Source organism: Mastomys coucha, unplaced genomic scaffold, assembly GCF_008632895.1.
Source record: "Mastomys coucha isolate ucsf_1 unplaced genomic scaffold, UCSF_Mcou_1 pScaffold7, whole genome shotgun sequence".
Lineage (NCBI taxonomy): Eukaryota > Metazoa > Chordata > Mammalia > Rodentia > Muridae > Mastomys > Mastomys coucha.
This window is the reverse complement of record NW_022196913.1, coordinates 75,195,813-75,215,810: the sequence shown is the minus strand read 5'-3', so window position 1 is coordinate 75,215,810 and position 19,998 is coordinate 75,195,813. Positions and strand designations below refer to the sequence as shown.

At 39.3% G+C, this 19,998-nt stretch overlaps 1 protein-coding gene across 1 annotated transcript; it reads left to right on the top strand.

Annotated features, from left to right (window-relative positions):
• Positions 1–6: 6 nt before the first annotated feature.
• On the top strand, positions 7–19,998 carry Rnf19a (ring finger protein 19A, RBR E3 ubiquitin protein ligase; the record flags this gene model as incomplete). The annotated part of the gene is made up of 9 exons (XM_031358112.1): positions 7–68; positions 4,377–4,585; positions 7,785–7,929; positions 8,769–8,931; positions 14,163–14,277; positions 14,763–14,924; positions 16,396–16,609; positions 18,004–18,147; positions 19,896–19,998. Coding segments are annotated over 9 exons (1,317 nt in total), but the record flags the coding sequence as incomplete, so codon positions are not given.

The following is a 19,998-nucleotide window of genomic DNA, read 5'->3' as shown; positions in this document are numbered from 1 at the left end:
GAATTTATGCTTCGAAGGTGGCTTGTTGCAGATCCTGACTGTAGGTGGTGTCCGGCTCCTGACTGTGGGTGAGAACATACTGTTTGGCTTTTCTTAATTTGTTTTTCTCTGGGGATAAAATAAGAATTTTCTTGTAGTATAAAGAACAGTCTTAACAAGCTGGGCGTTGGTGGTGCACGCCTTTAATCCTAGCACTTGGGAGGCAGAGACAGGCAGATTTCTGAGTTCGAGGCCAGCCTGGTCTACAGAGTGAGTTCCAGGACAGCCAGGGCTACACAGAGAAACCCTGTCTCGAAAAGCCAAGAAAAAAAAAAGCCAGCCCAGGCTGCATAAGACCCTGCCTCAAAAATAAAAGTAAATAAATATGTATGTATATATGTAAATAAAAAGAAGATAACTCTTAGGCTGGGCCAAGGCTAGCTGAACTTCCAAGTATAATGGTAGAAGCAAACTCTGAGATCTATGATGAGTTGTACTCTGTCTAGAAAAATAGCATTAACTTTCTATAACTTTTAGATACAGGCAAGAGCCTGTACCTTGTTTAAACAAACAGATGTGATTGTATCACTCTTGACCCTATAGACCAGCTTTCACAATATTTTCACTGATATAATGATTTGCAAATTATTCCCCTAAAATTAGATTTTGAGATGGACAAACATTTTACCTAAAATAACCTTTCTAAGAATCAGTACATCTAATGCTACTGTAAAACACAGAGAATGAGTCTTGTATATATCATGTAGAAGAATGTGGTTTTCTGAGTATCCTTCATGGAACCCCAGAATACAAGTTATTTAATGAAATATCAGAAACTGGGCAGCATAAACTGGGACAGTTAAATCTAAGGGACCCACAACAAAATCAGAGAAGATTAGAGGTAGTTATAGAAAAAAAAAACAAAAACCAAGAAAACATACATGGATTATTTACTCACTTGCCACATTATGTATTAAAATTGAATACACCTTACAATAAAGAGATGGACACCAAGAGAAACAAAATAAGGAAAGACAAATTTATGATTTATATAAATTTAGTAAAGAATTAACCTTCATTAATTTCACCATACAGTAAGTTGGTGTTGATTGTCAGTCTTCACCACAGAGGATGCAAAACTAGTTAGGATTCCTGATTTTTACATTATCACTTGTACTGGCTCTCTAGACACTAAGAGCATATTTTACATGTAGCTGGTACTGTATAGAAAACTTTACCACTAACATAAAATTTGTATGCATAATTTGAGCACCATGTGAATGGATGTTGAGAATCCAATGTGGGTCCTCTGCAAGAGCAGCTAGTGCTCTTAACCATTGAGCCATATCTGTCTAACCCCCGATTACTGCCATTTTCTAAACAGATAAACAAACAAAATGGGTGTCTTAGCATTAGCTTCCCTCCAAATTTTGTCTGATCTCCCATTCTGCTCCTCTTCTATCCTCCTTCATTTCTCTAATAAAAGATACGATATAGAAGAGGTTTAGAATAAAATGTCTTTTCACTAAAAACTTTTCACTGAAATTACTTTTTATATAAAAACTTGACCTTAAATCATAGATATTTTAGAGTTGAAAATGTAGATTCCACCACCCCTGAGACTGCAGTGAATTAGCTATTCTTTTTTTTTTTTTAATTTCAAATATTATATTTATGTGTATGGGTGTTTTGCCTGCATGTTAATCTGCGTACCACCTGTATGCAATGCCATGTATGTAGTACCTATGGAGTCCAGAAGAGGGCATCAAATCTCCTGTGCCTGGAGTTACAGACCATTGTGAACTACTTATGGATGTGGGTGCTAGAAATCTAACCTAGTTCCTCTGTAAGAACAGCAAGTGCTCTTAACTGCTGAGTCATCTCTCCAGCCCCTCATTGGCTATCTTAAAATCCAGGGAAATGAAATTCTAAGTTCCCCTTTTTATTTAAATTGCCATTGATTCTGTACCATTTCAACAACTTCTCCCAGAAGTACAATAGAATTTAAGGTGAAAACTTTGAAGAATGGGATGCTTAAGGAAGCAGTTTTGTACAATTATGCAGATAGTCTTGAAATTGGATACAATCTTAGTTATGATTACTTAAATTTGTTGCCAGTAACAAGAACATCAAAACTCCCCTAACTTTCCGGGAAGTGTTTGGTATTTTAAAAATAAACAAAACAAAAACTTAAATGATAGGCTTATTTGATGTTGCTTTCAGTGAGAACTAGAAAGCTAAATTTTGACAGTTCGTTTGTATAATTGTGTGTATATGCACTTAACAGGAATAGAACTGCTCCCATGTGTCACAGTTTGTCCCTCTCCCCATTACCAGTTTACAGCTGTAGAACAGTATCACAGTATGGTCATCACTTCTGCCATTGCAGGATGTTGGCATAGATTCAGTGTATTATTTGCTATTCTGTTGCTGTGATAAAACACCATGCCCAGGGATGAGTCCGTCACCATCATAGTGGGAGAGCAGGGCAGCAGCAGTCATGGTGGAAGGAACTGCTGAGAGCTGGCATCTCACATGCAAGCAGCAAGCAGAGAGCAAAAGGGAAATGGCACGCGGCTTTTGAAACCTTAAAGTACACCCTGGTGACATGCTTCCTCCAGCTAAGCACTCAAGTGCAGTGTGGGGTACTTGAGTAGGGGAGCATGTATCATTCAGATCATTACACACAGTCTGCTGGTTTTACCTAGATTTCCCTTTTTATGTGTACTGGCTAGTTTGTGTGGGCTAGATTTAGTTACATAGAATTTTGTGTCAGATATAGGTTTGTATGCCTTACCATCACAGTCAAGGATATCACAATCTTTTACACTGCCAGTTACAGCCAGCTGTTGATGCCTTACACTACCCTCTAACTGAAGAAACTGAGGTAGGATCACATGTTCAAGATCTGCCTGACTAATAGTTCAGAGGCAGCAATTTAGTAAGACCCTGTCTCAAATTTAAAAGAAAACAATCAAGCAAAAAGCCCAATTTTTTTTTAAAGAAAGGCAATAATTCCTCATTTCCCTCCCACTCTCTCCATTGAACCCTGGCAGTCATTAATCCTCTTTCCATTTCTAAAGCCTTGTCATTTCAAGTGTTACACATATAGAGGTGTGTAGTTTGTAACTTTCTAAAATTGACTTTTTTAAAACTCCATCTAATCTCCTAGAGATTACATCTTGTTACTTCTGTCAATCATTTGTTTTGATTCCTGTGTAGTAGTCTATGTTGTGCATGTCAGTCTAATCATTTGCTGGTTGTTGGGCATCTGGGCCCTTTTCAGTCAGGGCTATTATGAATATATTGCTAATGAATGTTGATGTGAAGATAATTTAATTTCTCTGGGACAAATGTCTTAACAGTACCCAAATTTAAGTTTAAAAATTTTGCCAGGCAGTGGTGGTGCATGACTTTAATCTCAGTACTTGGGAGGCAGAGGCAGGTGAATTTCTGAGTTCAAGGCCAACCTGGTCTACAGAATGAGTTCCAGGACAGCCAGGGACTACACAGAGAAACTCTGTCTCAAAAAAACAAAAAAACAAACAAAAAAAATAGGGGTCTAGTGAGATGGCTCAGTGGGTAAGAGCACTGACTGCTCTTCCGAAGGTCCTGAGTTCGGATCGCAGCAACCACATGGTGGTTCACAACCATCCGTAATGAGATCTGACGCCTTCTTCTGGTGTGTCTGAAGGCAGCTGCAGTGAATTACGCTGGAGCGAGTGGGGCTGTCCTGAGTTCAATTCCCAGCAGCCACATGATGGCTCTGGCCATCTGTACAGCTACAGTGTACTCATACACATAAAAATAAATAAATCTTTAAAAAACAAAAAATAAAAATTTTAACTATCAAAAATATTTACTGAGAGAATAGGCATTAAAGACAGTTGTAAATGTACTCACTATCTTTATTCAACTCCACCCCCAAGTCTATTTCATTTCCAGTAAACGTTATGATGTGATATTGTTATTGGTTTTGTTACTGTTTTGTTTGCTTGAGTCAGAGACTTCCCATATAGTCCTGGCTTTGAACTCACAAAGATCTGCCAGCCTCTGCCTCTGAGTGCTGGAATTATTGCATCCTACCCACACCTGGCTAAAATTCAAAAGTAAAGAATTTAGAATTCTTAAAAGAATTTATATTCTTATATTATACCTTATATTATATATATTAATATATATTATACCTTATATTATAAGGTATTTATATACTTTCATTTATAAACTCATTTTTTTATTATTTTCATGTTGGTTAGAGTGTTATTGTTTGTGATTTTTTTTATTAATGCATATATGAAAAGTGCTTTCTGAACATTTTCATTGGATTCTCTTTTCAGTTTTTACTGAGTTGCTTTTGTTTTGTGACAAATTTTAAATCATTTTCTTTTTCTTTCAAGATACGCTGTGATAGCATTTGGATGTGCCAGCTGTCCAAAATTAACTTGTGGGCGAGAAGGCTGTGGAACAGAGTTTTGCTACCACTGTAAACAGATCTGGCATCCAAACCAGACCTGTGATGCTGCTCGACAGGAAAGAGCCCAGAGTTTACGCTTAAGAACTATACGGTCTTCATCTATTAGTTACAGCCAGGAATCTGGAGCAGCAGGTATTGTGCCTGTATTTATATACTCTGTGTGTGTGTGTGTCTGTGGGGTGGGCAAATGAGTGGAGATCAGAGGATAATGTGGGTGTTGTCCTCACCTTTTGCTTGTCTTAAACATGGTGCCTTATTTTTTTCTGCTCTGTGTATCAGTAGAGCTGCCCTGTGAGCTTCCAGGGATTCCCCTGTCCTTGCCTTCCATTTCACCATAGGAGCACTGGGACTGCAGATGTGTGTGCACTTCTGTGCTGCTTTTGTCTGGCTATGTGTGGTTTCTGGGGATTCAAACTTTGATTTTCATGAATATGAAGAAAGTGCTTTCCTCACTGAGCCCTCTGCCTAGTCCCTAACTGATTTTAAGAAATAATAACAACTTATTTGACATAGAGATTGCTCGGTGATTTTAGGCGGGGAAAAGATGTGGGGAATGGGGGGAAGAAAAGGGTTTATTCAGCTTATACTTCCACATTACTGTTCATTACCAACCGACGGAAGTTTGGACAGGAACCTAGAGGAAGGAGCTGATGCAGAGGCCATGGAGGGTGCTGCTTACTGGCTTGTTCCTTATGACTTTCTCAGCCTACTTCCTTATAGAAGAAAAGACTACCAGTCTTGCCCCACCCACAGGGGGCTGGGCCCTACCCCATTGATCACTAATTGAGAAAATGCTTTAAAGCTGGATCTCAAGCTTTAGAGCTTTTCTCACCTGAGGCTCTTTTCTCTGTAATGACTCTAGCTGGCTCAAGTTGACATACAAAATCAGCCAGTATAATTGACCCCTTGTCAACTTGACACACAAACATATCACTATTAAGCTACAACCTTTCCTTACTTATTTAGCCCCAAGATTGCACATTAAAAACTATAAAACTTTACTCTAGTATGGGTTTTATGTAATATACTTGAGTTTTCCCTCTTATTTGCTTACTGGCTTGTTTGCATTTCTTCTCCTAAAGATTTGAGGCAGAATGCAAAGGCATTAGCAATAATTATAATAATTATACATGGGGATCCAGGAAGAATTTAGGGAGGATCTGCTCCTGGAGACTTAGCAGTAGCCATTGGCTGTTTCCCTTGGAAATAACAGTATTACTTTCCTCTGACAGAGGAGGTATTTTTGTTCACAGGACACTCAGACATGTAGAGTAATAGCATAAACTCTAGTCTCCTTTTCCTATGTGTGACCTGAGCAAGGCATTTGTCCTATCTTAAAATGAAGACACTAACAATGCCTATGTCTATGGGTTGCAGCATTTCTAGCTCATATGCATTCTTACAATGTTAGATATGGAAACACCACAAAAATCTGCTAGAGATTTGAGCTTGTGCAAACCATTAAATTAAGAAGGAACACTGAAATTATTGTTATTTTTTAAAATGAACATTGCCAATTAGTTATCTAAGCAAATATTGGGCTTCCTCCAAGTAGTCACCACGGGAGAGTGTATGTAACCATGTTACACTGGAATGCTTTGCTGTGGTAACTAGCAAATTCTGCAAAGGTTGAATCAGTTTGGCTTGAATTTGGTTATCTGTTGAAATAACCTAAGTTCTTTTATAGCTAAGTAAAATTAATGGTATCATGGCAGGTAAATGAGGGATTTTGGTTCAGGCATGTTTGTTTTCAGCTTTCTGATGTGTGATACAAGATTGTTACATGCAAAGTTCACACTGGACAACTGTGTAATAGAGTTACCTCCAGCCTTAAAAAATCCAAAATAATTTCATAATGTTTACTAAGTTTATGTTTTGTGTTTGCTGCTTCTTAAGCAGATAGGAATAGCATTTCTTTTTGAAATATATGTTGTCTTAAGGGTAAAAGCTAGCTTTTTTTCCTTATCCTGGGTTTAAAATTTGTAATGCAATGTTATATTCTTGGAGTCATTTAGATCATAATTTAGAAATGCTTTTTATATTCTAGAAATTAATCATTTATCTTTGTCTTTGGCTGCTTGGAGCCATTGGTATGCTCAGAATAGCTTGAATTATTAAAATACTAATGTGAGCCTTACTAATTTTTAAGTTATAAACAGCTTTAGCCTTACAAGAAACACTAAGAAAACTTGAACTCTTTGATAAAGCAGTTATTGATTGAGCATAAAACTTGTAGAAAGGAAAATAGAATATTTGCTTACTGTTTTAAAAAGTAATAGATGGACTGAAGAGATGGCTCAGTGATTAGTGTTCTCATAAAGGGCCTGAGTTTGGTTCCCAGCAACCACATGGTGCCTCATAACCATCCATAATGGGATCTGATGGGATCTTCTGGTGTGTGTGTCTGAAGACAGCTAAAGTGTACTCATGAAATAAAATAAATAATTCTAAAAAAAAAAATAATGGCGCAGGGCAGTGGTAGTGCACGCCTTTAATCCCAGCACTTGGGAGGCAGAAGCAGGCGGATTTCTGAGTTCGAGGCCAGCCTGGTCTACAGAGTGAGTTCTAGGACAGCCAGGGCTATACAGAGAAACCCTGTGTCAAAAAACCAAAAAATAAAAAATAAAAAAAAATGGTGTGGAACAAATACTTAAACCCAGTGGTTGGCATTTTAAATACTCTTTCTGAACTGAGTATAAGATAAGAGAATATATTTGGATAATGGAAGCCATTAGATAACTACAGGTTGCTACTTAAAGAACAGCTAGAATTCAAAATGATGGTATAGCTCTCATCCTTTGTTGATGCCTAAGGTTATCTACAACTGGATTTTTTTAACTTGGCACTGTTGTGCATTTTGTAACACATTAATAGTATACTTTCACTCGTGACACTTGAATAATGAATAGAAAAGTCAGAGACCACTCACTAGCTGTCATGAGGATAAGAATGGTTGCGTTTATTCTGAAACTATTCTCTGATTTATAGTGTTCTTGGTTGTTGTTATTGCAAGAGAAAAGGGAGTTCCCAGGGTTTGTGTACAGTGACTGAAGTGGCCACTTCCTAATACTGCCTCTTCGCTGAAAGAGCAGCATACAGTTCTGAACTCTCCTTTGTCTTTATTCTTTATTCTCATTGCTACAATGTTTGAAAAAATGTTTACAACCTGAAAATTGAATACAAGGTATTTTTTCCATGCTAAAACCAGCAGTGTACAATCGCCACCTAATGAACTGTACTTGCAAAGATTTGTTGGTACTGTTATGACTGCTGATGTACTGGGGATCATTCCTATACATTTTATACTTTCTTGTCTCTTTGTTCCTTATAGCTGATGATATAAAGCCATGTCCACGATGTGCTGCTTATATAATAAAGATGAATGATGGGAGTTGCAATCATATGACATGTGCTGTCTGTGGTTGTGAGTTTTGTTGGTTGTGTATGAAAGAAATCTCCGATTTACATTATCTAAGGTAAGCTTGTAGAGAGAGCTATTTATGTATAAATAGACTTTACACACTGTGTATCAGAGTTTTTGTTTGGATAACAATATTAACCTAAGTAATTTTATTCCTAAGATTTATAAGCTACATAAAGAGATGGATTTTATTCTTATTTATATAAGCTTAAAAGTTAGCAAATTGTACTTAAATAACTTAGAATTAATAAAAATAAGAAATAGAGGTTTCTTTGTTTTTCCACTGTTATTGTTGAACTTTAGTGCTAATATTTGCTACTCTATGCAATTAATCCAGCTCTTAATTTTCTTATAAATAAATTGTCTCATTTAGGCCCCCAAGATTGGTTGGTTAATTAATTAATTAGTTAATTACGTTGGTTTTTGAGGCAGGGCTTCTCTGTGTAGCTGTCCTAGAACTTGCTCTGTAGACCAGAATGGCCTTGAACTCACAGAGATCTACTTTCCTCTGCCTCCCAAGTGCCAGGATTAAAGTGTAGGCCACCACTTCCTGTCCAAATTTTGAATTTATGATGTAAGTCCATAATTGTATGCCTAAGATGGAGGTAAAAGTGAGTGTATTTTATTTTACACTATCAGTATATTCTTCAGAAACTGAGGTTTTGAAAGTCATGGAGAACTAGGGATAAATTTTAAACCATAATTAGCAATATTCTGTTCTTGTAACTTAGAGTGCATCTTTCTCTCATCTTTTGGCTTTTAAATGAACCCAAAGTAAAAAGAAGGAAGGGGTAATTATATGAGAGGCAGTCCTTTCTGCAGTGGTTGCTTTGATGATTTGTAGATTATTTGTCCTGCTAGTTTCTAACAGCTGTTGTGTAATTCCCCTCTCAGTCCCTCAGGTTGTACTTTTTGGGGGAAGAAACCCTGGAGCCGAAAGAAGAAAATCCTGTGGCAGCTGGGAACCCTTGTTGGTGCTCCCGTGGGGATTGCTCTTATAGCTGGCATTGCCATTCCTGCCATGATCATTGGCATTCCTGTGTACGTGGGCCGCAAGGTTAGTGTCTCTTACTACTGCAGCTTACCCTGAACTGTGTGTCGTCTTAGTAACGAAGGCTCTTTGCTTTGTTTTTTAACATAGAATTTGCTTTTAAATTCTTTATTATAAATGTTTTGGGCTGGGGATATAATTCTGTTGGTAGAATTTTTCATGAAGTTCTGGATTTGTTTTTTGGCACCGCATAAGCTGGGTGTGGTGGCCCATACTTGTAATTCTAATACTCAGGAAGTGGAAGCAGAAGGATCAGAAGTTCAAAGTCATATAGTCAAAGGATATAGGGAGCTTGAAGCCAGCCCACGTGTCTCAAAAATAAACAAATAAGTAAACTAACAAAAGACCCTATTTTTTACAGTAAACTCAAGTATTTTGCAAGCTCATATGTATGTATTAAAAACAACCTTCATTTAAAATTGTTGCAATCTATACTATAGATTGAATGTCTGGTATGAAGTTTTGAAGGATAATTGGCATTGTTCTCTTGGGTATATCCTTGTAAAGTTATTTTGGTGAGATCTTTAAGATAGAAGTGAATAGCTAAGGAATGCATGCCCTCAAGCAAAAAATAATTAACCAGTTCTTTAAAAGTATTTTCTACCTCCATTATATTACTGCTGTTAATAAATACAGTTTACAAGTTATAACAGTCTTTGCTGGAAATCCAAATGCCAACATTTGCTAATCCCTACCACTGTTCTATAAATGTTGAATTATATGTCATAAGCTAAGTAACCTTTTTTTGAAAAGCTAATGAAATAATTTATGAAGTACTAAGAAGTCTATTGCCATCTCAGTTAAATTAATGGAATGTCAAGAAATTATGTGATTCTAACCTAATCAGAACAAAGAAAACAGTTTCATGGGGAAATTAACAATTAAAAAGTTCAAACTTTATGGGGGGGGGGGGGAGTCACTCTGTAGTCACTCTGTAATCCTGGCTGTCCTGGAACTCTCAGCCTGCCTCTGCTTCCCAAAGGAAAGGTGTGTTTCACCACACTCAGCCAATGAGGAATCCAAATGTTGAAGCACCTAGGTATTTTAGCCTCTATCTGTGTGTTGAAACAGTGAGGTTTACACTTACTTGTTTATGGTATGTGTGTGAGCCCCTGAGTAGAGGTTAGACGACAACTTGCTAGAATTGGTTTTCTACTTCAATTATGTTGTTCGGGGGTCACATTCAGGTCATTAGGCTTGACAGTACATACTGTTACCCTGTGAGCCATGTCCTGCCCAAGAGTGTGGTTTAGAAAAGGTTATATAATCTTTAATTGCATGGAAAGGGGATTTGAATCCAAGTAAATCTGGATATGAAGTCTCTCATAAATTTCAATCTAGCCATTGGGCACCCAGGCCTAGAGAAAGTAACTAACTCAAGAGAGGGAGCCCATGCTATTGCCAGATGGCTGCTGTCTTAGCTTGGGTTTCTGTTGCTGCAATAAAACACCATGACCCCCCCCCCCCCCCCAAAAAAGGGAAGGATTTATCGGGCTTATACTTTCACATTATATTCTATCACTGAAAGAAGCAAGAACAGGAACTCAAACAGGTTAGGAACCTGGAGGAGGAGTTGATGCAGAGGTCATGGAGGGGTGCTGCTTACTGGCTTGCTCCTGTTCAGCCCACTTTCTTATAGAACCCAGGACCACCAGCCCAGCTACAGTACCACCCACAATCACTGGGCCCCATCAATCACTGATTAAGAAAATGCCTTAGAGCTGGATCTCATGGAGGCATCTTCTCAGTTGAGGTTTGCTCCTCTCTTTTTTGTTGTTGTTGTTGTTTTCCAAGACAGGGTTTCTCTGTATAGCCCTGGCTGTCCTGGAACTCACTCTGTAGACCAGGCTGGCCTCGAACTCAGAAATCCACCTGCTTCTGCCTCCCAAGTGCTGGGATTAAAGGCGTGCGCCACCACTGCCCGGCATGCTCCTCATTTTTTAAAAAGATTTTATTTATTTATTTTATGTATATGAGTACACTGTAGCTGTACAGATAGTTGTGAGCCTTCGTGTGGTTATTGGGAATTGAATTTCAGACCTCTGCTCGCTCCGGTCAACCCTTCTTGCTCATTCCTGCTCGCTCTGGCCCAAAGATTTATTTATTTATTATAAATAAGTACACTATTGATGTCTTCAGACATACCAGAAGAGGATGTCAGATCTCATTACGGGTGGTTGTGAGCCACCGTGTGGTTGCTGGGATTTGAAACTTTGGAAGAGCAGTCAGTGCTCTTTCCCGCTGAGCCATCTCACCAGCCAGCCCTTTTGCTCCTTTCAGATGAGCTTGTGTCAAGTTGACATGACTAGCCACCACAGCCACTGTTGTTAGAAAATACTTAGATTGAATCAGACTTTCCCATTGTGTCCTTTAATTCTGTTTCTACATTATGCTACTAAACTTAGGATAAGAATGATCTTCTTCTGTAAGACACCTACATACTTCATTGATATGAGGGTTTTGCCTGGGTGCCTGGTGCTTGCAGAAACCAGAAGACAGCATGATATCCCCTGGAGTGAGAGTTACAGACAGTTAGGAGCTGCCAAGTAGTGCTGGTAACCAAACTTGGTTCTCTGCAAGAGCAGCATATACTGCTAACTGCTGGGCCATCCTTCTAGCCCTAGAAATACAATCCAAAAAAAAAAAGAAAGGAAAACCAACATTATTTTTTAATTAGTTTTCTTAGAAAGGCATATAGCTGGTTGGTAGGTTACTTTGTTTAACTTTTAGGAGGTTCTCTGTTAGATTCTAGATAGAAAAAAAAAGTTTTGATGACTGGTGAAGAGGAACATAGATATTTCTAAGTGTTTATTTCAGAAGGCTCTTAACTAACCCTATAAAGTCAGTGAGTTAGGGCCACAGCATGGTGGTAGAACATACAACATGTGGAGGGGCCTGGGTTTGATTCAAAGCACTACAAAGAAGAAAAATTATTTCCAATATAAGAACTCTTGCTGTGATAAAACGCCATGACCAAAAGCAACTTGGTGGTGGAAGGGTTTATTTGGTTTAGCTTCTTGATCACAGTTGATCATGGAGGGAAGTTGTACATTCCTTGGAGGAACTCTGCTTACTGGCTTGTGTTCTTATGTGACCCAGGACCACTTGCCCCTGGGGTGGAACCACCTACAGTAGGTTGGGCTATCAACCGTTAATCAAGAAAATGCCCCACAGGCATGCCTATGGTTTAATCTTGTGTGAGCATTTTTCCTACTTTCCTTCCTTCCTATTTTTTTTTTTTGTTTGTTTGTTTTGTTGTTACTGTTGTTTTCAGACAGGGTTTCTCTGAAGCTGTCCTGGAACTTGCTTTGTAGACCAGGCTGGCCTTGAACTCAGAGATCAACCATCTCTGTCTCTAGAGTGCTAATATTAAAGGTGTGCCACCACTGCCCAGTTTTGTATGTGCATTTTCTCTGTTAAAGGTCCCTCTTCCCAAATGATTCTAGCTTATGTCAAGTTGACAAAACACTAAGCGGCACAGGAGCCTATTTTAATAACCTTTCATGTAGTTTACCAAAAAAAATTTTTATTGAAAGCAAAACTATTTACTTAGGTACTTAGAAGGGAAAGAGATAGACTGCACGTGCCGATAAGAAATCTTTAGAGTGACTTGGGAGGCTAAACCAGGATTGTAGCAATTAGGGGCCAGCCTAATCTGTAGTCTAAGGCCCTTTATCACAAAAAATGTGAAGTGTCTGTTGTTATTTATACATGCACCTAAAGGACAGGTTGGTGTACTAGTGTTCCTTTAAATGATGTTCTGTGATGTTTGGGATTGTATCAGCTCAGAAAAACCTAGTAAGTCCAGAACGTGCCAGAAAACAGCTTTTAGTTACAACAAAAATAGAAAATGTGTTGAGAATAACAAACAAGCTAGGCATGCCTATCATCCCAGCATTTAGGAGGTAGAAGTAGGAGGATCAGGAGTTCAAGGTCATCTTGAACTATGAGTTGAGGAAAGCTTGAGGAGATGGTTCAGTGATTAAGACATGACTGCTCTTCTAGAAAAGTTCTCAGTACCAGTGGACAACCTACAACTATCTGTAACTCTAGTCCCAAAGGATCCGATGACCTCTTCTGGCCTCTCTGGCCAAAGGGCACACACATGGAACACATGCAGGTAAAATACACATACACATATAATAAAGTTTTCCAAATGAAAGAAACTAGTAGAAGGCTCCAAAGGTGATAGGCTGTGCTGTACATCTATCCTCCCAGCATATGGGAGGCTGAGGCAGGGAGATTACCTCAACTTTGAGGCCAGCCTGGACTATATATATAGGAAGGTCCTGTCTTAAGAAGAAAAGAAGGAAAGGAGGACTGGGGAGAACAGAAGTTGGCAGAGGGTTCCTTTCCTCCCCGTGACCTCACAGATCCAGCCTGCATCTGTACACCTTGGCTTTGCTCTGCTACAGGACCATGCCCAGGAGTGGGCTGGAAAGGAGCTGCAGAACAAAACATAGAAGGGAGGACCTAGCAGTTCGCTTTAGAGTCTACCTGTGTGCTGTAGAGGCTGTTCACAAGATGTCTTGGAACAGACGAGGAAGTGCCCTTCATTAGTTTGGCCCTTACGGGCCCAAGAACAAAGCCACTAAAGTATTTCCCAGTTTCATTTAAGAACTCAGAAGCCATTTTTATGGCAATAATTCTATTTACTAATGTGGACTGTACAATGATGCTAAGTAGATTTAACTCCTTTGGTAACCATTACTTTTCTTTGTCCCTATTTATTTGAACTATAAATAGATAGGATTTTGATAATAATTTTTTAAATATTTTCTATCATAAAAAAGGTGTCGAGAAAAGTTGTATTTTAGTGATATTTGATTCATACAGCTCCTGTTTAGACTCATCTTTTTCTTAGGAGTAAAAACGATTGCAGAAACCTCTCCTGGGGGCCAATTCAGGGAGTCGTCTTTAGAGAGAAACCTGTGGAACTCTAATATTGTTTCTTTGAGATAGAATCTCATGGCCTGGGCCAGCTTTGAAGCAGCAATGTACACAAGAATGACATTGAACTTCTGACTCAAACTAAGATCTCCTGAGCCACTGCCTTCTTCTGTAACCAGGTCCTTAATAAGGAGCAATTTTGATACTGTGGTTTTTACCTTGAAGCCAAGCATTTGATTAAGACTGTATGAGAGATTGCTTCAGCGTTCTTGTATGGGTAGAACTGTTTCATCTAAACTAAATTTATAATTTTTTTCTCTGAACTTCCATTCCCATTTAAATTTAAGATTCATAATCGCTATGAAGGCAAAGATGTTTCAAAACACAAGCGGAATCTGGCCATAGCAGGCGGTGTCACCCTGTCTGTAATCGTCTCTCCGGTAGTAGCTGCAGTGACTGTAGGTAAGAAAAACATGCTTTAAATCTTAGAAATGTGATAGAAAAGGTATTTTTAACTACTATGTTGTTGCTAAGAGGATTACTTTTAAAATGAAGAGGCAGTTTAAGTAGAACCTACAGAAGTTCTCTCAAGTAACTTCTTAAAAAGTATTGTAGACTCAAGAACCTAGTTTTAGGGCTGGGGCTGTAGCTCAGGGTTACAGCGCTTCCCTTAGGCATACACATAAGACCCAAGGTTTGGTCCCCAAGAACCTGTTAGGATAGCTGATGAGTGGCCTTTCTCCTCCAGTTCAGTTCAGGAGCTTGTACTTAAAAAGTTCACAGAATCTGTCTGTCCCTCATGCACTACCTGAAGGCTACCTGGGAATCTTGCATTTCCTGTGTTCTAGCCAAGATCTTCAGAACTCTGTGCACCTTATCCTGAAATAGACATCATATTTCTGTGATTTATTTTTGGTTTCTAATGACTTGATTTTACTCCCTTCTAGGCATTGGTGTTCCTATCATGCTAGCTTATGTCTATGGTGTGGTCCCAATTTCCCTCTGCCGAAGCGGAGGTTGTGGAGTTTCTGCAGGCAATGGGAAAGGAGTGAGGATTGAGTTTGATGATGAGAACGACATAAACGTTGGTGGGACTAATGCAGCCATAGGTGAGCCCTCAGACAGGAAGGGAATCGTGTCTTCATTCTACCATCTCTCTTTACTAGGCTCCCTCTCTCTCTCCCTCTCCCTCTCCTCTCTCTCCTGTCTTCTTCTCTTTTCTTCTCTTTTCTTTCTCACTCTGAGACAGGGTCTCACTGTGTAGCCTTGGCTGGCCTGGAATTTACTGTACTCAACAGGCTGGCTCTACTTCCCATGTGACGGGATTAAAAGTCATACCTTGGCTTGTAGTTTTCTTCAGGAAACACAGCTATGAAAGGAACTACCCAAGGCGGGCGAATGTGTGAGAGAAGCGTGGTTCTGGGTGCTTAACTCTTACTGAGAATGCCCTTTGGAAGGTAGAACCTTTGCCTACAGCACGTTGCTTGGTACATTGTGACATCCTGTGAAAAGGATGAGGAGAAATGAAGTGAAAACAGTTACAGATGGTCAGTAAATCAAAACATTTGTCTGTATTATTCAAAGAAATACAAATTAGAACTGCTGTGGGCAGAAAGTACAATGAACCAAAGGCTTTACACACTGCCAGTAGAGTGTCAGTGATCAGCTTGCTTCAAACAGTGCTTTTTCTGTAACCAGCAGTTTTTGTCACATGTGTTTGTCTTAAGAATGAAGCCCTTTTGTACAAGTATGTCAGCAAGCTCCTCAGAACCCTGTCACTTTACTTTTGATTACCTTCTCTTGAAATCTCACAATTGTCTACACAGAGAGCAGGGTGTCGGAAGACCTTGTTAAGGTCCAAATCCTGCCCTGACTATCTGAACACACCCATCCTGTCTTAACCCACCTCTCCTCGAAGATGACAGTCACACTCCTGTTTCTAGGCTTTTAAACTTGTGATTGCCTCTGCCTGGAATACTCTTCTCTCAGATAATTTTACACCACACTTGTTCCCTGCCTTTGAGTGTCTTAGGAATGTGACCTTATAAGAGGGCTTCATGGTCATATCCCAAAAGCTGTGTATAGGGTGTACATGTGTAAGCCTCCCTTTTTTACTTCTACTGGTTCTCATAGCTTTGTCATATTACGGTTAGATGTGTAATAGGAGCCCAAATACTGGCATGAATAAATAATAGTACTGTAAAATTATAACATAATGCTAACACGTCTTACAGTAGTTTATAGACAGTTAGGACTGTGAACTGTATCTAGAAATCAGCTTCTGTCCCCATCTTACTAATTTAGAAAATAGGATCTCTCACTGGAACCCCATGCAGGCCAGGGAGGCCTATTAAATAGTTCATCTAAAATTCCTACAACTTCTGGAATTAGCCAACAAAATAAGAAATGATGTCTTCAATTTAAGGCCAGTCTCAAACTGAGCTGCATACCCTGAACTAGTTCTCTTTATGCCTAGCCATGGGTGTGGTTTGTCCTCTGTAGTCTGAAATCATGTAGGAGTTAAAGGCAGGAACATGAGGAATCACTCTTATTTCATTTCTTGAATTATTTTACATTTAGATACAACATCAGTAGCAGAAGCTAGGCACAACCCTAGCATAGGAGAGGGAAGTGTCGGCGGTCTGACTGGCAGTTTGAGTGCAAGTGGAAGCCACATGGATCGAATAGGCACCATTAGAGACAACCTGAGTGAGACAGCCAGCACCATGGCATTAGCTGGAGCAAGTATCACGGGCAGTCTGTCGGGAAGTGCCATGGTAAACTGTTTCAACAGGTAAGTAAGAGCTGTTTGCTTTGTTTTGTTAAAGACCAGATATTAATTAGATGAACAATATAAATACAAAGCATGATAATTATCCTAAGGTTAAATAATAAGATTTAGCTGGGCAGTGATGGCGCACGCCCTTAACCCCAGCACTTAGGAGGCGGAGGCAGGTGGATTTCTGAGTTGAGACCAGCCTGGTCTACAGAGTGAGAGTTCCAGGACAGCCAGGGCTACACAGAGAAACCCTGTCTTGGAAAACCAAAAAAATAAATAAATAAGATTCAGGGAATGATGGTGTAAGATTCTTTTTTGTTTGGTTGGGTTTTTTTTTTTTTTTACTGTATTTGATACTGGTGGAATTAAAAACTAAGTCCTGAGGAATAACATTGCCCCTGGTGAAGTTCACCTAACTGCTGAAGCTATGTGAGTGAAGGGAAGACCATGACTTGCCTGGTCCCTGCTTCTGTGAGAGAGACAGACAGAATGTCTGAGGGACGGTGGGAGGGAGAGAGACTTGGCCTGAGGCCTGGGGAAGTGGTGGAAACAGGATGCCCCAGATCCTGAAACAATCCTGGAGCAATGAGTCAGCCTGCACCCTAAAGTGACAGTTGCCATCTCTCACTAAGTCTCACTGATACTCATAGAGAATGAGGAAAAATTAACGTATTTGTCTTACAGTGTTTTGTTTGTTTTTCTGATTCACCATTTCTGTTATAGCTTTTTTATTGAAGGAAGGTAGATGAATTAAAAGATAAATTAGTCATTTATCTTAGTTTAGGTAGTTTATAATTGGACAGAAATTAATTGTAGTGGTATATATTGTTACCTCTTACTACACACCTTATTCAGATGTGGGCTGAAGTTGTTTATTTAGAACCCTTTTAGTATAGGATTTTTTTATTATTATTATTTGAGATGAAGTCTCACTATATAGTGCTGGCTAGCCTGGAACTCAACATATAGGGCAGGCTACCCCCAAACTCAAGGGACCAGCCTTCCTTTGTCTCCTGAGAGGATGGGATTAAAGATATTTGCTACCACATGCAATTAATAGAGGATTTTTTTAAAAATTATTTGTTGATTTTTTTTTTTATGTTTATTGGTCAGTATATTCTGACTTTGTATTGTGTATTGAAACATGACAAAGGACTGTATCCTAGAGAAAATAATTACGATCTTTAAGATGTTTTTGTTTGTTTTTCTCCATTTGGTCATGGTCTCTTGACTCTCTTGGATGGATGTTGTTCAGTATACCACATTATTATCTGTATCATCAAACAAATGGGAACTGAAGAATTACAGTGTCTGAAACTTTATTACTGAAGTTTTTAGCTGACTTATAGAATGATATGATTGCTGAGCTATAAATGATGGAGGGTTTATATGATGCCTTTCCCTTTCAGGTTGGAAGTACAAGCAGACGTACAGAAAGAACGGTGTAGTCTCAGTGGAGAGTCTGGCACAGTGAGCTTGGGAACAGTTAGTGATAACGCCAGCACCAGAGCAATGGCAGGGTCTATTCTGAACTCCTATATCCCTCTGGACAGGTAAGGAAGAGTGCTGCTTCCAGAAGACCAGAAGGTTTTTAAAATTTAAAAGGAATTATCCCTATCAGTGGGCACAGTCTCTGTTCAGAGGAGGAACTCCATCAAGGGAAAAAGTAAATGTGTGGTTGTGAAGAATGGAGAGGAGAGGCCTGTGGCAAGGAGAGGGCTTGGATGGCTGTGCTCATGACAGAAAAGCAGTAAATGTACCTACTGCTATTTTTAAACTTGAAGCATTAGCCCTACCAGACATGAGCCCCTGAGTGTAATTAACCCACAGCCTGGCCTCCTGAGCAAAATTTTGAAAAAGAAAAAAGTAGAGACTTTAGAAAAACTGTTCATAAGATGTGTAACAGTGGTTAGGTGAAACTTGGAGAGATTGTAGAAAATAGGCCTACCTTGCTTCTATCTATCGCCCATACTCAGCTTTTGTATGCCAGGCTACCCAGCAGGTAGAGCCTTCCTTGATGCACAGGTGCTTTTTATAGTGTGTGTACCACAACCTTGGTCTTGAATCTCTTGTGTGGGTTGTTCTTTTATGGTACTCCAGGGTTCTGTCTGTTGTATGTAAGGTGCTTCTCCATGCACACAGGACACAGCATACACATGGTCACTTGAAATGCCAGGCAGAATTTCAGGGAAATGGTAGCTTGGGGTCACTAGTAAACAAGGAGAGAGGATCTGTGCCCTTGCTTTCTTCAGTGATATGGCCCGGACTGTTCACTTGCCCGTTATTATCCTCGCTGACTTAGATCCACATTTGGTGCCAGAGTTCCTAGTCCATCCTCATTGAGCACACCAGCATCTCCCCTGTTTAGGGGCACTTGCTTTAGGGGCACGGGCACACCCCTTTCTTTCAACGCTGTCTTTAATTTTTAGAATCGCCACTTTCACTTTCACTCAATGCTTCTTCATAATCATCACTTGAATCAAAAAGAGAAAGGTTACTCCTTGCTAAATTCTCCCTCATCAGACTAAGAATTCTTTAAATTATCTACCACTTGTTGAACTTAGTAGTGAATTGACCATGTCCATTTACCCATTGAAGTGCTCTGTTGATTACTTTCTTGCTTCATGGTCAATTTTCCCCCTAAATCACTTCAAAATACAACCCAATCAGACATTTGCAATCAGCTAACATCATGCTAGCTCAAGACTTAGCAGATCTTTGTTATTTTTATCTCTTGGTAACGAGGCATATGCTATTCCTACTATACTGGAAACTCGGTTTTATAGACATTTATGCTATTCCCACTATAGTGGGAACTTGGCCTGATTGGGTTGGAGAGAAGGCTCAGCAGTACTTACTCCTTTTCTAGAAGACCAAGGTTCAGTTCTATACTGAACCCACATTAGGTGATTCATATCTACCTATAACTCCAGTTTTTGGGGATCTGATGCCCTCTTCTAGCCTCTGCTGGGTATATATATCCATATCCAGGTACTCTGCTGGCACATACTCATTATATATATATATTTTTTTTAAAGAAGTATTAAAATGATTCTCTTAGAGTGTTCATAGTGATATACACCTTTAATCCTAGCACTTAGGAGTTCTCTAAGTTCTAGGTCTGCCAGAGTTGCATAGTCGGTTACACAAGACAAACACAACAAGGATGGTCCTCTTATGTGTAGTTTTGTTAGTAGAATGTAATCTGCATTAAAATGCTTCAACAGCTGCCTTTGTTCTCATCCGAACAGAAATAAAAGTGAAGTCAGAAATAGTTTTATTTCTGTTACTCTCATTTCAGAGAAGGGAACAGTATGGAAGTGCAAGTGGATATTGAATCAAAGCCATTCAAGTTCCGACACAACAGTGGAAGCAGCAGTGTGGATGACAGTGGTGCTGCCCGG